This window comes from Rhinolophus ferrumequinum, chromosome X, assembly GCF_004115265.2.
Source record: "Rhinolophus ferrumequinum isolate MPI-CBG mRhiFer1 chromosome X, mRhiFer1_v1.p, whole genome shotgun sequence".
NCBI classification, from domain to species: domain Eukaryota; kingdom Metazoa; phylum Chordata; class Mammalia; order Chiroptera; family Rhinolophidae; genus Rhinolophus; species Rhinolophus ferrumequinum.
Window position 1 is genome coordinate 69,420,137 of NC_046284.1, and position 22,703 is coordinate 69,442,839.

General features: G+C 35.4%; 1 protein-coding gene across 2 annotated transcripts in view; it reads left to right on the forward strand.

Moving 5' to 3' along the window:
* The window catches only part of POF1B (POF1B actin binding protein), a 90,458-nt gene extending 67,979 nt beyond the window's left edge, over window positions 1-22,479 (forward strand). Inside the window, exons 15-17 of one of the 2 annotated variants that reach the window (XM_033102923.1) lie at window positions 110-192; window positions 17,927-18,041; window positions 20,526-22,479. In XM_033102923.1, the coding sequence (XP_032958814.1) occupies window positions 110-192; window positions 17,927-18,041; window positions 20,526-20,531 (204 nt within the window). In that variant the 3' untranslated portion in view covers window positions 20,532-22,479. Of the gene's footprint in view, window positions 1-109; window positions 193-17,926; window positions 18,137-20,525 lie in introns of those variants that run through there. The other variant, XM_033102853.1, reaches the window with a different exon arrangement.
* Window positions 22,480-22,703: the final 224 nt, after the last annotated feature.

Below are 22,703 nucleotides of genomic sequence, written 5' to 3' on the forward strand. Positions count from 1 at the left end.
ATATCTATGAGCCTGTTTCTGTTTTGTTTGTTCGTTTACTTTGTTTTGTAGATTCCACAAATAAGTGAGTCTACTATTTTCAAATGATTATGTTGTCTTTATTTGTAAGGAACTCTCGAAGTTGAGACAAGAGATATATTCATCTCATAACCAACCCTCCAGTGGTGGAAGGACTACAATTACCACTAAAAAGTAATGTATTTTAAAATGAAATTTGAATATGACTGGTTCTTATATAATCCAAGTAATGCTATATATATATATATATCCCTAAACAGAGTTTGGTATTTTCTTGTAGGCCAGTAATTCTACTGAAGAATGAATATTCACAAAAATATACAGCTTTTATGGTCAATAAAATTCTGTAGCACACATTTCCTATATTTATAACATGTTAAGTACAATGGACATGAAAAGCAGTTAATTGGTTGCTTAATAAACTATATTAGATAAGGACTCTTTCAATTGCACATGCCAGAAACCCCACTTCAACTGGTAGTTAATTCAGTTTATTGGGATTGCTTGGTGTCCAGATGGATTTGTATACTCAAAATACATCATCAGAAATCATTGTCTGTCTCTTGGCTCTGCTCTTTCTGGTGTAGATGTCATTCTTTTTTTTTTAATAAGTGTTTTATTTTTTGATTAGAATTGACATACAATATTACATTCATTTCACATGTACAACAGCGATATAATTTACGCAGTGATCACCCCAATAAATCTAGTTCCCATCTGACACCATAAATAGTCATTACAATATTGATTATATTCTGTATGCTATGCTTTACACCCCATTGTAACTACTAATTGGTACTTCTTAATCCCTTCCCATTTTTCACCCACCCCCAAACCCCCTTCTAGCTGGCAACCATGAAAATGTTCTCTGTATCTATGAATTTGTTTCTGTTTTGTTTGTTTATTTTGTTCTCTAGATACCACATAAAAGTGAAATCATATGGCATTTGTCTTTCTTTCTGACTTACTCCACTCAGCAATATATCCTCTAAGTCCATCATCTATGTTCTTGCAGATGATAATATTTCATTCCTTTTTATGGCTGAGTAATATTCTAGAGTGTGTGTGTGTGTGTGTGTGTGTGTGTGTGTGTGTGTTTGTGTGTGTGTGTAATCTCTTCTTTATCTATTCATCCATTGATAGACACCCAGGCTGGCTGCCTCCAATGCCTCCACATCCTGGCTATTGTAAATAATGCTGCAGTGAACATATCGATGCACATGTCCCTTTGAAGTAGTGTTTTGCATTTCTTCGGATAAATACCCAGAAATGGGATTACTGGGTCCTTCTTTGTCTCTAGTTGTAGCCTTTGTTTTAAACCTGCTACCCCAGGTTTTTGTTTGTTTGTTTTCATTTTCATGAAAAATCTTTTTCCATCCTTTTACTTTCAGTCTGTGTGTGTCTTTCAATCTGAAGTGAGTCTCTTGTAGGCAGCATATGTAAGGCTCTTGTTTTCTTATCCATTCAGCTGCCCTATCTTTTGACTAGAGGATTAATCCATTTACATTTAAAGTAATTATTGATAAATATGTAGTTATTGTCATTTCATTATTTATATTTTTGTGTTTTTTTTTCTTCTTATTATTTTTAAAGAATTCCCTCTAAGGTTCCTCATAATACTCCTTTGGTGGTGATGAACTCCTTTAGCTTTTTTTTCATCTGGGAAACTATTTATCTGTCCTTTGATTCTAAATAATAGCTTTGCTGTGTAGAGTAATCTTGGATGTAGGTCCTGACTTTTCATCACTTTGAATATTTTCTGCCAAATGCTTTTTGCCTGTAAAGTTTCTGTTGAGAGATCAGCTGACAATCTTTTGGGAGCACACTTGTGGGTAACTAACTGCTTTTCTCTTACTGCTTTTAAGATTCTTTGTCTTTAACCTTTGGTATTTTAATTATAATGTGTCTGGTGTGGGTCTCTTTGGGTTCATCTTGTTTGGGATTCTCTGCGCTTCCTGGAGTTGTATGTCTATTTTCTTCACAGGATTAGGGAAGTTTTCAGTCATTATTTCTCCAAATATGTTTTCAATTCCTTGCTCTCTTTTCCTTCTGGTACCCTGATGATACAAATGTTGGTATGTTTCATATTGTCACAGAAGCCCCTTAAACTCTCCTCATGTTTTTTTGTGGGGGATTTTTTTTTTTCTTTTTTGCTATTCTGATTGGGTATTTTATGCTACCTTATCTTCTAACTGCTGATTTGATGCTCAGCTTCATCTAGTCTATTGTTCATTCCCTCTAATGGATTCTTTATTTCAGTTATTTTATTCTTCACTTTGGACTGGTTCCTTTCTATACTTTCATCTCCATTTTTATGTTTCCTATCTTTTTGTTCTCACTGAGTTCATCTATTCTTCCCCTAAGTTCACTGAGCTTTCTTATAACCAGTATTTTGAACTCTGCATCTGGTGGATTGCTTGTCTCCATTTTGTTTAGTTCTGTTTCTAAAGCTTCATTCTGTTCTTTTATTTGGGACATGTTTCTTTGTCTCCCAATTTTGGCTGCATCCCTGAGTTTGTTTCTATGTATTAGGTAGAGCTGCTATGCCTCCTGGTCTTAATAGACTGGCCTTATGTCATAGGTGTGTTGTGGGGTTCAATGGCACAGTCTCCCTGGTCACCTGAGCCACGTGCTCCAGATGCGTCCCTTGTGTGAATTGTTTGTGCCCTCCTGTTGTAGTTGAGTCTTGGTTGCTGTTTGCATGTCAGTGGGAAGAATTGACCCTTGGCTGACTGGTTGTGAGGACTGGCCATGACTACAGTGGAGGAACTGTTGTGCAGGGGCTGACCCTACAGAGCAGGATTCACTTTAGCAGGGCTCTGGTGCTCAGTCTGCCCTTTGGGTGTGTTGCCTGCGGAGGCCACTTGGTGGTGCTCCAGGTTGGCCTGAAGCTGGCCACTGGGCATTCCAGTCCCGGGGTCTCTGGTGAGGGGCCTCACCTCAGGCAAATTTCAACCTGTGCCCTGCCTGGGGCCACCTGTCATGAGCTACAAAGCAATCTGCAGAAGACAGCTACCCTTGCTGGGCTTGGAGGTTGCCTGGGAGAAACCAAACTGTAAACCAAAGCTGGCTGCCACTAGTGCCAGGCTTGGGGTTGTTCAGTCAGAGGTACAGGGTATGTCGAGTCCAGATGCTTCTTGTCAGGGTTATGTGAACTTTGAACCTTCGAGATATTTTAGGAAAGTCTGCAGCATGAGCCAAGACAGGCCATTTGTATGGGAAAATCACTGGAAGTGGCTTGGGTAGGTCTGCAAGTTGGGTGTGGCAAGGTCTCAGGGAATCACCAGGGTAGAGCAAACTGTGTTAGCCAGATTGATGAAGACTCAGACATGGTGGCTGCCTGTGTGTGCACGCTGGGAGGGGGGAGGTCTCACAAGAAATAATGGATTCTGCTAGCACTTCTGTCTGGGACAAAGCTGCCCCTCCAGCCTTCATCCTGAAGCCACACAATTCAGTTCCTCCTGGTATGTCCCTGGCACCTTTTGAGCTGCTGCCCCAGCACTGGAGCTCAGAGAAAGTAAATCCGTCAGTGGGTCCATGTGTGGGTCTTTAAGAGGAATGGCCAGGACTCCAGCAGCCCTCTGCTACACTCAGCTACAATCCCCACTGGTTTTCACAGCCAGAAGTTCTGGGGACTAATCTTCCAGGCACTGGAACCCTGGGCTGGGGACCCTGGTGTGGGGCTGGGACCCATCATTCTTCAGAGGAGACCTCCACAGCCGAGATATCCCTCCCAATTTTTTACCACTGGGTGTGTGACCAGCTCGTTCCACATCTCTGCCCCTCCTACCAGTCTCGAAGTGGCTTCTTCTGTATGCGCTTAGTTGTAGGACTTCTGTTCAGCTAAACTTTAGGTGATTCTCAAAGATGGTTGTTCTGTAGTTTAGTTGTAATTTTTATGTAGCAAGCACAGTGGAGGCAAGCACAGTGTTCATCTAGTGTGCCATGTTGACCGGAAATTCTGTGTAGATGTCTTCTTTGGCAGGGTCTCCCCTCATTGTAGCAATATGACCACAGCATGCATCCCAACAATTTAGCAAAACCAATAAGAAAAGTCACTCTTTATGAATATTTTCAGCAAACGTCTATTTTGGATATTCCATGTAACTGGAATGATATAAAATGTGGTCTTTTGTGATTGAATTCTTTCACTTTACGTAATGTTTTCAAGATTCATCCATGATTTAGCATGTGTCAGTACTTCATTGCTTTTTGTTACTAAATAATATTCCATTTTATGGATAACAACATTTTATGGATATACAACATTTTATTTAACAATTTATGGATATTTGGGCTGTTTTCAATTTTTGGCCATTATGAATAGTGCTACTGTGAATATCTGTGTACAAGCAAACTTGTGTGGACATATGTGCTCATTTCTTTTGAGTATATACCCAGGAGTGGAAATGCTGGGACATGTGGTAACTCTATGTTTAGCTTTTTGAGAAACTGCTAAACTGTTTGACAAAGTAGCTGCACCATTTTACATTCCTACTAGCAGTGTATTAGGGTTCCAGTTTCTTTCCATTCTCCCCAACACTTATTGTCCATCTCTTGGATTACAGCCATTCTAAAGGTTGGAAAGTGGTATCTCACTGTGATTTTGATTTGTACTCTCTAATAATTAATGTTGTTTAGTATTTTTTTATGTGCTTATTGGCGATTTGTGTATCTTCTTTGGAGAATGACTATTTAAATTCTTCCTCAAATTTTAAATTGGATTATTTGCTTTTTAATATGTTGAATTGCAAGAGATATTCATATATTCTGGATATAAATCATTTATCAGAGATATGATTTGCAAATGTATTTTTCCATTCCACGAACTGTGTTTTCACTGTCTCGATAGTATTATTTGCAGCACCAGTTTTTCATTTTGAGGAAGTCCAATTCATCTACTTTTTTCTTTTTTTCCTTGTGCTTTTGGTATTATATATAAGAAAGAATTGCTTAATCCAAGGTCATGAAGATTTACACACATATTTTCTTCTAAGAGTTTTATAGTTTTATCTATTACATTTAGATCTATGATGCATTCTTAGTTAATTTTTATATAGTGTAAAGTAGGGGACCAAGTTCGTTCTTGTGCATGGCAATGTCTAGTTGTTTCAGCACTGTTTGTAGACTATACTGTTGTTTCCCCCACTGAATTGACTTGGTATCCTTGTTGTAATCAAAGAATCATAAATGAAAAGGCAAATTTAAAGACTCTCAGCTTTACTCCATTGATCTATTTGTCTTTCTTTATGCCAGTACCACACTGTCTTAATTACTATAGCTTTTTAGTTAAGTTTTGAAATCAGGAATGTGATTCTTCAAACTCTTCAAGATTGCTTTAGCTATGTTTGATCCTTTGGTTTTCTATATGAATTTTAGGATAAGCTTGACTATTTATGTAAAACAAATCCTTTGGGATTCTTACAGGAATTTGATTGAATATGTAGAAAATTTTCGGTATTATTGATTGCCACATTAACCATATTATGTCTTCTGACTCATGAGCGTGGGATCCTTTTCCATTTAGATCCTCTTTAATATCTTAAAACAATATTTTCTCATTTTCATTGCACAAGGCTTACACTTATTTTGTTAAATTTATTTCTAAGTATTATATTGTTTTGATGTTATTGTAAATAGAACTATTTTTTTAGGTTATTTATTTATAACTTATTTTCAGTTTTTAAATTTTTTTTAAATTAAAATTTATTGGGTTGACAATGGTTAGTAAAATTCGGTTGACAATGGTTAGGTTTCAAGTGTACAATTCTGTAAAACATCATTTATATATCACATTGTGTGTTCACCACCCAGAGTCAGTTCTCCTTCTATCACCATATATTTGATCCCCCTTTACCCTCATCTACCACTCCCCTCCCCCATTACGCTCTGGTAACCACTAAATTATTGTCTGTGTCTGTGAGTTTTTGTTTCTTTATTTGTTTGTCTTGTTCCTTTGTTGCTTTCAGTTTTATATCCCACATGTCAGTAAGGTCATATGGTTCTCGACTTTTTCTGTCTGACTTATTTTGCTTAGCATAATAATCTCAAGGTCCATTCATGTTATCACAAATGGCACTATTTCATCTTTTCTTATGGCAGAATAGTATTCCATTGTGTATATATGTACCACATCTTCTTTATCCAATCGTCTATCAAAGGAATCTTTGGTTGTTTCCATGTCTTGGGAAGTAAAAGCTAAAATAAATGAGTGGGAGTATATCAAACTAAAAAGCTTCTGCACAGCAAAAGAAACCATGGAAAAAACAAGGAGGCATCCAACCGAATGGGAGAAGATGTTTGCAAACAACACCTCCGAGAAGGAGCTAATATCCAAAATACATAAGGAATTCATACAACTCAACAACAAAAAGACAAACAATCCAATTAACAAATGGTCAGAGGACCTGAATAGATATTTCTCCAAAAAGGGCATACAGATGGCCAATAGACATATGAAAAGATGCTCAACATCACTAATCATCAGAGAAATACAAATAAAAGCCACAATGAGATATCACCTCACACTGGTTAGAATGGCTATCATCAATAAGACAAATAGTAACAAGTGTTGGAGAGGCTGTGGAGAAAAAGGAACCCTCATACACTGTTGGTGGGAATGCAGATTGGTGCAGCCACTATGGAAGGCAGTGTGGAGGTTCCTCAAAAAATTTAGAATTACCATACGACCCAGTAATCCCTCTCCTGGGTATCTACCCAAAAAATCTGAAAACATATGTAAAGATACTCTCGTATGTGCTTCAATGTTCATTGCAGCTTTATTTACAGTGGCTAGAACTGTTTTCTTAATTTCATTTTCAGACTGTTCGTTGCAAGTGTATAGGATTAAAATTGATGTTTGTGTATTGACAGTGTATTCTTTAACCTTGCTAAACTCATTTATTAATTCTAATAGTTTTATTGGATTCCTTAAAATTTTCTATTTACAAGATCATACCATTTTCAGATAGAGATAGTTTGACATATTCATTACTAATCTTGATGTATTTTTTTTTTCATCTTCTTATCTAATTGTCCTAGAACTTCCAGTAATGGGAAAGAGAAGTGGCAAGACTGGGTATTTATGTTTTGTAATTCGTGTATCTCAAGGAATTTATGCATTTTATCTAAGTTGTCAAGTTTTTTTTAAGCATGAAATTGTTATAACATTCATTTATTATACTTTTAAGACAAAGGCTTTTTTTATTTTGCTTTTAAGACAACGGATCTCTCTAAAAAACTTATTGAGATATGATTGACATATAATGTTATGTTAGTTTCAGATATACAACATGATTATTATATGTATATACTGCAAAATGATTACCACAATAAGTCTAGTTAACATCTGTGACTACACATAATTACAAAATGTTTTTTGTTGAGATAAGAAATTTTAAGATCTTTTAGCAACTTTCAAATATACATTACAGTATTATTAGCTATAGTCACCATGCTGTACATTGCATCCCCATGACTTATTTATTTTATAACTGAAAGTTTCTACCGTTTGATCCTCTTCACCAATTTCACCCCCCACCCCCCACCTCTGGCAACCACCAAGCTATTCTCTGTATCTATGAGATCATTTTTTTTTATTCCACATTTCAGTGAGATAATATGGTATTTGTCTTTCTCTGTCTGACTTATTTCACTTTGTATAATGCCCTCAAGGTCCATCCATGTTGTTACAAATAGTAGGATTTCCTTCATTTCTATAGCTGTATAATCCATTGCGTGTGTGTGTGTGTATGTGTGTGTACTTGCTGGATCATGTGGTAGTTCAATTAATTTTTTTATTTAAGCACAGTTGGTATACAATATTATATTGGTTTTATTAGTTTCAAGGTAGTTCTATTTTTAATTTTTTGAGGAAACTCCATGCTGTTTTCCACAGTGGCTGCACCAGTTTCCATTCCCAACAATAGTTCACAAGAATTAACTTTTCTCCACGTCCTTGCCAACACTTGTTATTTCTTGTCTTTTTTATAATAACCAGATGTGAGGTGATAACTTCTCTTTCTTGGTATTTGTAAATTGTGTATCTTTTTCTTTGTAATTAGTTAGGTTTGAGCTATATGAATTTTAGTGATATTCTTGCAGAACCAACTTTTGTTTCAATTAGTTTTCCTCTGATGTTTTCCTGTTTTCCATTTCACTGATTTCTTCTCTTATCTTTATTTTCTTTCTTATGTTTATTTTCTATTTAATTTTCACTTTTCTAAGTTTCTAACCCGGAAATATAGGCCATTGATTTTAGACGATTTCTAACATGAGCTTTTAAAATTATTATTAGATTCAGATGTACAAAACAGTGTAATAGTTAGACATTTACACCCCTCACAAAGTGATAAACCCCCTCCCTCAATCTACTACCCCTCTGACATCATATATAGCTGTTACAATTCCATTGACTTTTTTTTTAATTTAATGGGTGACAATTGTTAGTAAAACTACATAGATTTCAGGTGTACAATTCTGTATTACATCATCTATAAATCCCATTGTGTGTTCACCAGCCTGAGTCAGTGCTCCTTCCATCACCATATATTTGATCCCCCTTACCCTCATCTCCCACCCCCCACCCCCTTTACCCTCTGGTAACCACTAAACTATTGTCTGTGTCTATGAGTTCTTGTTTCTCATTTGTTTGTCTTGTTCTTTTGTTGTTTTTGGTTTACATACCACATATCAGTGAAATCATATGGTTCTCTGCTTTTTCTATCTGACTTATTTCGCATAGCATTATACTCTCAAGATCCATCCATGTCGTCACAAATGTTCCTATATCATCTTTTCTTACTGCCAAATAGTATTCCATTGTGCATATATACCACAAATTCTTTATCCATTCATCTATTGAAGGACATTTTGGTTGTTTCCATGTCTTGGCCACCGTAAACAAACCTGCAATGAACATTGGAGCACACGTGTCTTTATGGATAAATGTTTTCAGATTTTTGGGTAGATACCCAGGAGAGGGATTGCTGGGTCTTATGGTAATTCTATTTGTAATTTTTTGAGGAACCTCCATACTGCCTTCCATAATGGCTGCACCAGTCTGCATTCCCACCAACAGTGGATGAGGGTTCCTTTTCCTCCACAGCCTCTCTAACACTTGTTACTATTTGTCTTGTTGATGATAGCCATTCTGACTGGGGGGAAGTGATATCTCATTGTGGTTTTTATTTGCATTTCTCTGATGATTAGTGATGTTGAGCATTTTTTCATATGTTTATTTGCCATTTGTATGTCCTCTTTGGAGAAATGTCTCTTCAGGTCGTCTGTCCATTTTTCAATTGGGTTGTTTGTTTTTTTGTTGTTGAGTTGCAAGAGTTCCTTGTATGTTTTCGATATTAGCCCCTTATCGGAGGCACTGTTTGCAAAAATCTTCTCCCATTCAGTTGGTTGCCTCTTTATTTTGTCGATAGTTTCTTTTGCTGTGCAGAAGCTTTTAAGTGTCATATAGTCCCATTCGTTTAATTTAGCTTTCACTTCCCTTGCCTTTAGAGTCAAATTCATAAAATGCTCTTTGAACCCAAGGTCCATAAGTTTAGTACATAAGTTTTCTTCTATGCAGTTTATTGTGTCAGGTCTTCTGCTTCAGTCTTTGATCCATTTTGAATTAATTTTGGTACATGGTGACAGATAGCAGTCCAGTTTCATTCTTTTGCACGTGGCGTTCCAATTCTCCCAGCACCATTTATTGAAGAGGCTGTCTTTTCTCCATCGTATGGTTTTTGCTTCTTTGTCAAAAATTGTCTGTCCATATTTATGTGGTTTTCTTTCTGGGTTCTCAATTCTATTCCATTGGTCTATGTGTCTGTTTTTCTGCCATTACCATGCTGTTTTGATTATTGTAGTCCTATAGTACAAGCTAAAGTCAGGGAGTGTGATACCTCCAGTATTGTTCATTTATCTTAAGATTGCTTTGGCTATTTGGGGTCTTTTGTGGTTCCAAACACATCTGATGATTTTTTGTTCCATTTCTTTAAAAAATGCCATTTTAACTATGTTGATTCTTCCAATCCATGAGCATGGAATGTCTTTCCATTTCTTTGTGTCTTCTTCAATTTCTTTTAAAAATGTCTTATAGTTTTCAGCATAGAGGTCTTTCACATCCTTGGTTAAGTTGATTCCTAGGTATTTTATTCTTTTTGCTACAATTGCAAAAGTAATTGCTTTTTGTGTTTCTTTTTCTGAGATTTCATTGTTAGTATATAGGAGGGCAATGGACTTTTGTACATTGATTTTGTAGCCAGCAACTTTACTGTATTCGTTGATTGTTTCTAACAGCTTTTTGGTGGAGTCTTTAGGTTTTTCTATATATAGTATCATGTCATCTGCAAAGAGTGACAATTTAACTTCTTCATTCCCAATTTGGATGCCTTTTATTTCTTTCTCTTTCCTGATTGCTCTGGCAAGGACTTCCAACAATATGTTGAAAAGCAGAGGTGATAGGGGACAGCCCTGTTGTGTTCCTGAACGTAGAGTAAAGGGCTTCACTTTTTCACCATTAATTAAGAGGTTAGCTGAGGGTTTGTCATATATGGCCTTTATTATGTAAAGGTATATTCCTTTTACCTATTTTCTTAAGTGTCTTAATCATAAATGGATGTTGTGTCTTGTCAAATGCCTTTTCTGCATCAATTGATATAATCATATGATTTTTGTCCATTATTTTGTTTATGTGATGTATCACATTGATGGATTTGCAGATATTGAACCATCCTTGTGCCCCAGGGATGAACCCCACTTGGTCCTGATGAATAATCTTTTTAATGCATTGTTGTATTCGATTTGCTACAATTTTGTTTAGGATTTTGGCATCTGTATTCATCAGAGATATTGGGCTGTAGTTTTCTCTTTTTCTGTTGTCCTTACTAGGTTTTGGTATCATAGTAATGTTGGCCTCATAAAATGAGTTAGGGAGTACTGTCTCTTCTTCAATTTTTTGGAAGAGTTTGAGCAGGATTGGTATTAGATCCTGTTTGAAGGTTTGGTAGGATTCATTAGTGAAGCCATCGGATCCAGGACTTTTGCTTTTGGGAAGATTTTGGATAACAGATTCAATTTTGTTACCGGTGATCGGTCTCTTTACATTTTCCAGTTCTTCATGGTTCAGCCTAGGAAGGCTATATGTTTCTAAGAACTTGTCAATTTCTTCTAGGTTATTGAATTTGGTGGCATATAGTCCTTCATCGTATTCTTGGATGATCCTTTGTATTTCTGTGGTGTCCGTGATGACTTCCACTTTTTCATTTCTGATTTTGTTAATTAGTGTCTTCTCTCTTTTTATCTTAGTGAGTCTAGCCAAGGGTTTGTCAATTTTGTTAATCTTTTCAAAGAACCAGCTCTTTTTCACATTAATTTTTTCTATTGTCTTTTTGTTCTCTCTTTCATTTAGTTCTGCTCCAATTTTTATTACTTCCTTTCTTCTGCTGACCTTGGGTTTCATTTGTTCTTCTTTTTCCAGTTCTTTAAGGTGTAACATGAGGGTATTTATTTGGGATTTTTCTTGTTTCTTGAGATAGGCCTGTAATGATATAAATTTCCCTCTTAAAACTGCTTTCGTTGCATCCCAAAAATTTTGGTAGGATGTATTTTCATTGTCGTTTGTTTCTATGTATCTTTTGCTCTCACCTCTAATTTCTTCTTTGACCTGGTCATTCTTTAAAAGTATGTTGTTTAATCTCCATGTATTTGTGTTTTTTCCTGCTATCTTTCTGCAGTTGATATCTAATTTCAAAGCCTTGTGATCAGAGAATATGCTTGGTATGATTTCAATCTTCTTAAATTTGCTGAGGCTAATTTTATTTCCCAATATATGGTCTATCCTTGAGAATGTTCCATGTACACTAGAAAAGAATGTATAGTCTGATGTTTTAGAATGAAGTGCTCTGTATATGTCAATTATGTCCATTTCATCTAGTGTGTCATTTAGGGCTGCTACTTCGTTATTTATTTTCTGTTTGGATGATCTATCCATAGCTGTCAATGATGTATTTAAGTCCCCTAGTATAATTGTGTTTTGGTCAATTTCTCCCTTTAGTTCTGTTAGTAGTTGCTTGGTACATTTCGGTGCTCCCTGATTGGGGGCATAAACATTGATGACTGTTACGTCTTCTTGTTGTATAGTCACCTTTACCATTATGAAATGTCCATCTTTGTCTCTTGTTACCTTTTTCACCCTGAAGTCTGTTTCATCTGATATCACTATGGTACACCTGATTTTCTCTGGATACCATTTGCTTGGAGTGTCAATTTCCACCATTTCACTTTGAGTCTGTGCTTGTTCTTGTAGCTGACATTTGTCTCTTGGAGACAGCATATGGTTGGGTTTAATCTGCTGCTCTGTGACTTTTTATTGGTGAGTTCAGTCCATTTACATTTAGCGTGATTATTGATATGTGAGGATTTCTAGTCATTCTATCTTTAGTTTTCTGGTAAGATAGTGTCTCCATTGTTTCCTTGCCTTTTTGTTGTTGTCTATTAGTTCTGTGTGGTGGTATTCTATGATGTTTCCTTCTGTTTCTTCTTTTATTACAGTATATATTTCAGTTCTGGATTTTTTTTTGAGTGGTTACCCTTAAGTTTATGTAAAAGAAAGTTTGATATTTAGAGTATTCCGTTTTCTTCAGCACACTTACTTTCTCCATTCCCATATTCCGGTTCAGGCCTTTACTCTTCCCCTTTTTATGTTTTGGTTGACACAAATTGTCCCTGTTGATGGTGGTCGAATAGCCTCGTTTAGTATTTCTTGTAGTGCAAGTCGTGTATCAGAAAATTCCCTCAGCTTCTGTATGTCTGGAAAGGTCTTTATTCCTCCTTCATATCTAAAGGATATCTTTGCTGGATATATTATTCTTGGCTCATAATTTCTCCCTTTTAATAGTTTGAATATTTGGTTCCACTCCCTTCTGGCTTGTAGTTTCTGCTGAAAAATCTGATGATAATCTAATGGACTTTCCTTTGTAGGTTACCGTCTTCTTTTCCCTGGCTGCCTTGAGGATTCTTTCTTTGTCGTTGATTTTAGACAACTTCAATACAATGTGCCTTGTAGAAGGCCTGTTGTGATTGAGGTAATTAGGTGTTCTATTTGCTTCTTGGATTAGGGGATCCAGTGCTGTCCACAAGTTTGGGAAGTTCTCGTCGACAATTTGTTTGAATGTATTCTGTGTTACCTTCTCTCTTTCTTCTCCTGGTATGCCCATTATTCTTATATTGTTCTTTCTGATGGAGTCAGAAAGTTCTTGTAGAATTCTTTCATTTCTTTTAAGTCTCAAGTCTCTTTCTTCTTCCATCCTTGTAATTTCCAGGTTTCTATCTTCGATGTCACTGATTCTTTCTTCCATCTGGTCAACTCTAGTACCTAAGCTGGTTATTTCATTCTTAATTTCTTCTATTGAGTTCTTAATCTCCAGAAAGTCTATTTGGTTCTTTTTTAAAATTTCAATCTCTTTCATAAAATTCTCATGTTGTTCTTTGATTGTGTTTCTGAGTTCATTAAACTGCCTTTCTGTGTTTTCTTGCATCTCGTTGAGTATTTTCAGAAGTGTAATCTTGAATTCTCTGTCATTTAAGTCACATATTTCCATATCTTTAAGTTCCTTTTCTGGAGACATTTCACTTTCTTTCTGAGCTGTCTTGTTTCCTTGGTTATTCTTGGCAATTACTAATTTATTGTTTCTCTGCCTAGACATCTGCAGGAGTGGCTTCTGCAACAGGTTGATAGGAAGAGGGCTTTCTTTTTTTTCCAGTACTTGTGGGTAGAATGTTTTATTTTCTCTCGGACTGCAGCGTTTTTTTCTCTGTCACACGGTAGTGCTATGTTTTCTCTGCACTATTCCAGCTTCTCACCCAATGGGGGGATTCCCTGGGAGATGGGCTTCTCCTCTGTTAATAGTTCGCCTGGGTCACAGGGCGCAGTGTCTGTGTGGGTATGCAGAGAGCTTTTGAAATTCCAAAGCTCTTCCTACACCAGATTCAGAGCCCTTATGTTTCAGCAGTTCTGTTTACTCCTGCAGGGGTCTGCCCAGATAGGTGGGGCCAGGGTCGGGGTGAGTTGTGAGAGGTGGCCCAGAGCAATGGCAGCGACCACCACCACAACCGCTCCTGCTTCCACAGCTCCCTCCTCTTTGCCGGAAGTAGTTGGCCTGAGAATCTGTATCTGCGGTCCACAGTTCTCAGAACAGCAAATATTCTGTTCTTTTGATCTGACACTGCTACTGTTCCGCTTCTAGCATCGGGCAGGTGGGGGCGGGGCGAGCTCTGGGAGGTTATGGAGGGGGCAGCTAGTCTCAATGTCAAAACCTTCCGTTCTCTGCTCGGCAGTGAGGGCTTAAACCACCGTTTTCAGGATTCTTCCCTCAGTCTTTGCTCCGAGGTCTCTGCTGTGAGTGTTGGGTTCAGCTGTGTCATATGCTGTCCCCTAAGCCTTGTGGGCCATAAATGGAGCCTAGCAGTCTGAGTTCTTCCCTGTCCCGCAGCTGCGGTAGTTCCGGGATGCAGCGAGTTCGGAGCACTGAGCTAGGTCTGCGTCCTGCACCTGTGCGGTGCAGCTCTGTCTCCACACTTCTCCCTTCCCTCCTCCCCTGCTAGCACGATTCGCCCACCTTTATGTGAATTCAGCAGTGGGCCTCCTCGTCTTGCCTGTCTGCTGTTCAGGGAGTCCTTTGTGGAGTTATAGTTGTTCTATTAGTTGTAAATTCTAGGGGTGATTTACAGAGGCTCACCTCATGCCGCCATTTTGATGACATCCACTGCATTGACTTTTAATGCTATAAATTTGTACGTAAGCACTGCTTATGGTGCATCCCCCAATTTTGATTAAGTTATGTTTTCATTTGCATTCATTCAAAATACTTTTTAATTTCTCTTTTGATTTGCTTTTTGATCCATCAGTTGTTCAGAATTGTATTCTTCAGTTTCCAAATCTTTGGGAATTTTCTAAATATCTTTCTGTTATTGATTCCTAATTTATTTCTGTCTTTGGTTAGAGAACATACTTTGTATTTGTTATAATCATTTCAAATTTGTTGAGACTTGTTTTGTAGCCCAAATACGGACTCTTTTGGTAAATGTTCCATGTGCCCTTGAAAATAACGTGCAATCTGTTGATGAGTGTATTGTTTTATAAATGTCGTTTTGCTCAATTTGGTTAAGTGTTCATAGCTTCTATGTCTGTACTAATTTTCTGTTTACTTCTAATGTCAATTATCTTGGAAGGCATTTCAAAATCTCCAACTCTAATTGTGAATTTGTTTATTTCTTCTTTCATTTCGCAGTTTTTGCTTCTTGTATCTTGAATTTCTGCTAGGAGGTTCATAAACATTTGGGATTGTTATGTTCTATTGATGAATAAAAGTTAAGGACTGTTACATCTGTGGATGAATTGACACCTTTATCACTATTAAATGACCCTTTATATCTACTAATGCTTCCTGTTCTGAAGGCTACTTCATCTGATATTACTATAACTACTCTGGCTTTCTTCTGATTACAGATTGCATGATAAATATGTTTCTATTCTTTACTTTTAGTTTATTATATTAATTTGTTTATATTTAATGTTTTTTTATAAATAACATATATAGTTGGGTCTTGTGTTTTTTTCCAATGAAACAATATTTGTCTTTTAATTGGAGTGTTTAGACCATTTATATTTAATATGATTATCTATGTTTGAATATAAAGATACCATCTTGCAATTTGTTTTCTATTTGTCCCATATTGTCTTTGTTCCACTTTTCCTATTTTCTTTTTTCCCTTTGGATTAAATTGATCACTTTTCGTTTTTGCATTTTATCTATTTTATTGGCCTGTTAGGTATGCTTCATTTTTTATTGCAAAAGCTTAACGTATTCTTTATCTTTTTACAGTCTACCTTCAAAAAATATTATTATAACTCAACATATGTAGCATACAAACATTATGATAGTATACTTCCATTTCCCCTTCATGATCTTTTTGCTATTTTTGCCATATACATTTACTTTTAAATATATTATAAACCCCCAAACACAGTATAACTTTGGCTTCAATAGTTAATTATTTTTAAATAAATATTAATAGTAAGAAAAACAGCTTTAAATTTACACACATATTTATGTTTTCTGGTGCTGTTCATTCTTTTGCTTAGCTCCAAATTTCCATGATATCATTTTTTCCTCTGCCTGAAGGACTTCCTTGTCATTACTGCTTTGCTGGTGAAGACTTCTCTTGGCTTTTAATGTCTGAAAACCATTTTCATTTTGCCTTCATTATTCAATTTTTACTGTGTAAAGAATAGTGAGTTGATTTGTGTGTGTGTGTGTTTCAGTGCTTTAAAGTTGTCACTCCACTGTCTTCTGATTTTCCCTGTGTCTGATTAGAAGTTTGCCATTGATCTTATGATTTTTCTTTTTCCTCTTTGAGTAATGTTCTTTTTTCTCTGGCTGTTTGTAAGATTCTTAATCACTGGTTTTTAACAATTTGATAATGATGTGCCTCTCTGTGTTTTTCTTCATCATTCTTTTTCTTGAGGTTCATTGAGCTTCCTGGATCTGTGTGTTTATAGTTTTCATCAACTTTGGAAACAATTTGGTCATTATTTCTTCAGTTATTTTTATCTTCTGCCAATCTCATAGTACTTCAATTACTCATATATGAGGGCACCTGATATTTTCTATAGCTAACTCATACTCTGTACATTTTTTCAGTCTTTTTTCTCTCATGCTTTATTTTGGAAAATTTCTCTTGATGTCTTCAAACTTAGTAGTGTTTTCTTCTGCAGTGCCTGAATGTTGTTAATCCCATACAACACAATTTTAATTTATAGGAGTCTAGTGTAGATCTTCATATCTTCCATTGTTCTCCTCATCATGTTCATGCTTTTCTCTAACTTCTTGAGTATACATTTTATATATTTTTATATTTCTAATAGATGCACCCTTGCCTACTTGTTTCTTTTATCTGTCATTTCTTGGTCTGCTTCTACTAATATATTTTTTGTCTTCATTATTAGTCATATATTCCTGTTTTATTGCATGCTTACTCATTTTTTATTGAATGCCATATATTATGATTTTACATACTTGAGTTCTGGATTTTTTTGGTATTGCTCTTAAGTATTTGGGGTTTTGTTGTGAGATGAAGTTAAGTTACTTGGAAACAGTTTAATACTTTCAAGTCTTGCTTTTAAACTCTATTAGAACAACCTGTCATCTAAGACTAATGCCATCCCACTACTAAGGCAACACTCTTCTGTAGTCTCTGCTTGATGTATCCCCATACTAAGAGTTCTTTCCACTCTGGTTAGTGGGACACAAACTATTCCCATCACTATGTGAGCTCTAGGGATTTCCATATTGCTCCTTTCCAGTGGTTCTTTCCCCAGCCTTGGTAACTTTTTCATATGCCTACACTGATGCCTACACTGATCAGTACTCACCCAAAGTGTTGTGGGGAACCCTGTACAAGTCTCCTGACCTCTATCTATTTATGTAGCTCTCTCATGTCTGATATTCTGCTCACAAATTCTGGCTGCCTTGGCATACCTTACTTGAAATTCTGTCACCTCAATTTGGTGAGACTATTGGGATCTGTTTGGCTTCCCTTTCCTTATCCTGTGACCAAGGAAATTTCCAGGCAGTGAGCTAGGCATTTGTAGGGTTCATGACATTTGCTTCCTTTGTGATTACTGTTTTGTGCTGCCTGTGGTCCATCATTTCCTGAAACAGAAGTACCTCCCTCTCACTCTTTTAAAAATAATAGTAAATTTTTGTACATTGAGAGGGGATTTTCCTTTTACAAGAAGTTATGTCATGCAGAGCCAAATTTATTTAATAAGGGGAATCAAACTAGGAGTGGCTAAAAAAGAAAGTTATTTTCTTGTGAAGCTTGTAAACTAACTTTTTTTTCTGTATAGGTACAGGACACAATATCCAATCCTAGGCCTCCTGTATGATGACTATGAATATATACCACCAGGTAGTGACACACAGACTATTGTGATTGAGAAAACAGAAGACAAATGGACTTGTGTAAGTTCACTTAGGCATTTCTAATTCTATTAGGTCTAAAAATTTATATATAACAGCTTTCAAAATTTCTGGTAAAATATCAGAATGAACTAAAATTTTGTAGAGTTTGGTTTTTTCCTCTTAAAACTTTTCCATATTTCCCTAACTGATATATAGTAAAAATCAAGAAACATTGAAATGATTTATGCATGGGTTATCATTGATTATCTAAACTGTAATAAATTAGGTAAGATTTTTACCCTAAAGAGGAAGACAATTAACATTGGCAATATACTAATTTTACTTCCTTGCATGTCTTAGGACTTATTGAACCAATTCTATTTAAAAATTTTTTAAAAAACTTATTTTTCTAAAGCAGGCAGAAAATATCATAGACAATTATGAAGGGGAATGAAGGATGGATAAGAAGCATGTTTTAATAGAATTTGTCTTGCAATCTTATATGTGGTACTTATTCCTGTAGATTATAAATTTTTAGGATTTTGAAAGAGAAGTGTGTCTATCTTCCTCATTAGATTGTAAGATTCTCTAGCTTTAGATCCCATAGTTACAGTTAGGCTGATGAAGAGTACTTTAAAAGTCATGTACTCTAATATCTACCTTCTACAACATTCTCCAAGATGACCAGATGATACAGACCTTAGCATCTTTCTAAGCAGTCCAATACATTGCTAAGGGGGCTGGTTACTAAAACACTCTTCTTATAAAGGATTAAAAGGCTACTTTCCTAAAACTTGTATTTATTGACCTATTAACCTTTACGTAGTAAACATTAAATAAAGGATATCTTTTCCCTAGCACAGTGGTTCTCTACCAAGGGGGAATATTCCCCCTTGGATATATTTAACAACGGAGGGAGAGTTTTGATCAGGTACTATTGTCATCTGGTGGGCAAAGACCAGGGGTGCTGTTAAACAACCTACAATGTGCAGGACAGGCCCCCACAACAAAGAATTATCCAGCCCAAAATGTTAATAGTGCTGAGTTTGAGAAACCTTGCTAACACAACAGAATGGCCTTGCGATTCTTTTTCTCTCTAATTATATACCCTATAGTACTGCCAAGGGATTGTAACAGTAAGCCATTGGTAGTGATAGGAATGTATGATATCCCTTGGGTGCAATGAACAGAAAAAAGGTTGAGAACCCCACTCTAAAACAACACAGTATCTGAGTTTAACAGTGTGAAAATGACAGCCTGTGTTTTGTTAAAAACTGTTCAGATAATAAAAGCAAGCAAAACTAATCTATGGTTATTAGAGTGAGGAAGTGGTTAACCTCTTCTTCAGGAGGGCAGGTACTTACTGGAAGGGAACATAATAAAAGACTACTGGAGTACTAATAACATGCTGTTTCTTGATCTGTGATGGTGCATGTGCCCAGTTTGGGAAAAAATCATTTAGTTGTGCACTTATATGTGCACATTTTTCTACATGTTTGTTATACTTCAATAAAAGTCTTTAAATGCTTAAATATACTGTGATGAGCAATAGATTTACAAATGTCAACCAATCATTCTGCATAACTTTTAGAAAATTTAAAATTGCATATAGTTAATAAAATACTACAGATGTATAGTTAATAAATTACTGCAGATGTATAGTTAATAAAATTAACCATCTGTTAAAAACTCACTTAAAAATTATCTTTTGGTTGAACAAGTTCAAATATTTATGTAAACAAAAGAATTCAACAAGTTTTTTAGCTCTGAAACCATTCTCTAACTACAATCAAGACACTGATCTTGTAGATATGGTTGTCTGTCATCAATGAAGCAACAAATATTTACTAATCACAAAATAAAAATAATTTCAGCTTTGACATATGTTGTATTCCTTAGGTCATAATTAGTTGAGAATTACTTATTACTAAATATTAACAATAAAAGGTACTTGGTCCAAGAACCAGATGAGCAGCAAGGGAAAGTCAGCATAGAATTTAAAATTTGTCACTCAGAGATTATTTGATGCTAAAACTTAAGACTGAGAAGCAGTTGCCGCTACTAACCACATGTGCATCAGAGGTGGCATCGATGTGAGGACCTGCCAAATTAAGGGTCTGCAGAATACCAGTCTGCAGAATACTTCTCTCTCCATTAAAAATGCACAGCAATAAATATCAAACTTTATATGTTAAATGACTAGATACTGATTGAAAGTTCAAAGTATATTTAAGTTCACAGATGAAAGATCTATATTTATTAACTGTTAGAGATACTTGGACATATTTACTCTCTAAATATGACACCAAGGAAGAAATCTACTGAATCCTCCGTCCCTCCTCTTTGAAATCATTTGAAAATATATACCTTGACTAAAGTCAGGCAAACCATTTTTTCACTGAATATACATTTTAAAAAGTACCAAAAAAACTGCAGTTCATTTCCTTTGTTTTATCTATCAATTTAAATCATTTTTCAAATCTGTGTGCACATGACAATGTCTTAATAAGCCAGTTGTAAATTAACTTTTTTTTTCTTTTCTAGCCATGAATGAATCTCCAACTCAAAGGGTTTTTTTTGTGTCTGCAGTAGTACTTTCCTTGTTATCTTACCATAACTAAAGGCCATCAAAATTTTGAATCATGCAACTACCTAGCAAATCTAATTGGATGAATCAGTTCTGCAGATGACAATTTCTCCACCTATTTATGAACCCTGAATCCTTCTATCACGTTCTTGTATTAAATATAGCAACACACTGCTTATTTAAACTTCAATTACAGATAATGTAGGACATAATTCACTTTTTGAAATAGGGTGCTTCCTAGACACTGAATTAATTTGTTGGGGTAGAGATTTTACATATTATTCAATTAGACGGTTTTCTCTGATATTAGATGTACGATTCAGTTATAAGAATAAATAGTTATCGTCAAAAAAAGACAAAAGACTATTGAATTTAAAAAAACAGTTTAGTGCATGGTATATACAGCATATTTGCTTTTGTCACATTGAAACTTGTGACTAAAAGAGATGCTTCCTTTCATGCTATTTATATCTCTTAGAGACATAACTAAATCAAAGGTGATGGTTAACTTCATTTAGTAGGGGAGTGGGATAATACATTTTTAAATTACTAAATTCACTAAATTGCACATTGTGCTATTATGATTCTAAGCACGTATTAGAGGCTTGGCAAATCTGTTCTTTCAAAGCATAACATTCCCAAATGAGCCCACCCACTTCCTTAAAAACATATAACACTATATTGTAGTAGTGGGTAGAAGGAAGGTGGACTTATTAAATAGGGGTATACAAAAAATAACATTGAAATATTGTATAAAGACTTAAGAAATAAAAATAGCAACAACAAATGCTTGAATTCTGTATCCTACTTGGGAGGAAGAGATTTTATAGTAGAGTGTTTGTGTACTTAGAAGTTGGTTGATTAATTGGGTTATAATGACCTTACAAAGCAAACAAAAGTATTTTGCAAATACATTAGTAGATAAGAATGAAACTTCTTAATGTCAACACCTCTGCTTTAAAGTTACGAACTAACAAAAATTAAAATGTTTGCATTTGACAAAGTATAGATTAAGGCAACAAATATATTTGGGTTACATGTGAATGAGGTTTTGCACTGAAATATCTCTGCAAATATCTATATAGAATTCTGTCATGCTTTCTAATTATACTCTAATAATTATTCATTATACTGAGAAACTGTTAAGATAGGAACAGATGAGGCACTATACTAAATCAAACCATGAATGAGAAAAATGTTTTTAATATTCATATAATTTTCAAAAAGGTCTTGATATGAAGCTAAAAGCCTTATTGTATTATCTTAATACTTTGACTAAAAGGTCAAGCTCCTTATTGTGGATTGATAGAATTCCAATTCTATGAATATTTTATGATAGAAAATGTTAATATTCTTCATGAACTATATAGTCCTTACAGTTTTTCCCCTTGTGGGAACAGGGCAGTTTCTCCTTTTTAACTACTCATATATGTAACTAACAAAACAGTGCCATGTTATCTACCCATTACATATGATATAAACGGAAGTTTTTAGTAGTGGTGTAATAGAAAACTGCCACCATAACTCTTTGAAAATTAGAACAAGTGTAATTTCCCCCAAATACTCTTAAATAAAAATAACAATCCAAAATAATAGACCAAAATTTAGGGCAGTTAAGAAGTCAGCACATCATTGGCTCACTTGATCCATGCATAGTGAGTGAATAGGGTTGTCATCACAAGGTATTCATTGTACTTAACAAATTTAAATGTATGTTTTTCTTTTCCAATTTGTGACTAAGGTCAATTTAAAAAAAAGTAGTGATTTGTCTTTCCTCTCACGTTTCACATAGTTTATCTCTAAAAATTGCAAAGATGTTTTCAGGTGAGGAATGACTATTTCTCTCATTTCTATTCCAGTATGTTTCACTTTAGATGTTGAATAAAATGGAGACTGTACAATGTAATGCAAAGCCATCTATTTAAGTGTCTAAATAAAATATGTGAAGTATCTGTATGGTATTTGTGGAAGTCCTAATAAGAAACATGCAGGATGGATGTTAAGCTTAGCTGTACATTTTTGTCAGGAAGTTACTATCAGGTGAATGGTTATGTTAGAGCTAACAAACACCCCTCTACTTAAAAAAAAAAAAAGTCCTAATATGTACTACTAGAGATAACACTGCAACGTAGTTA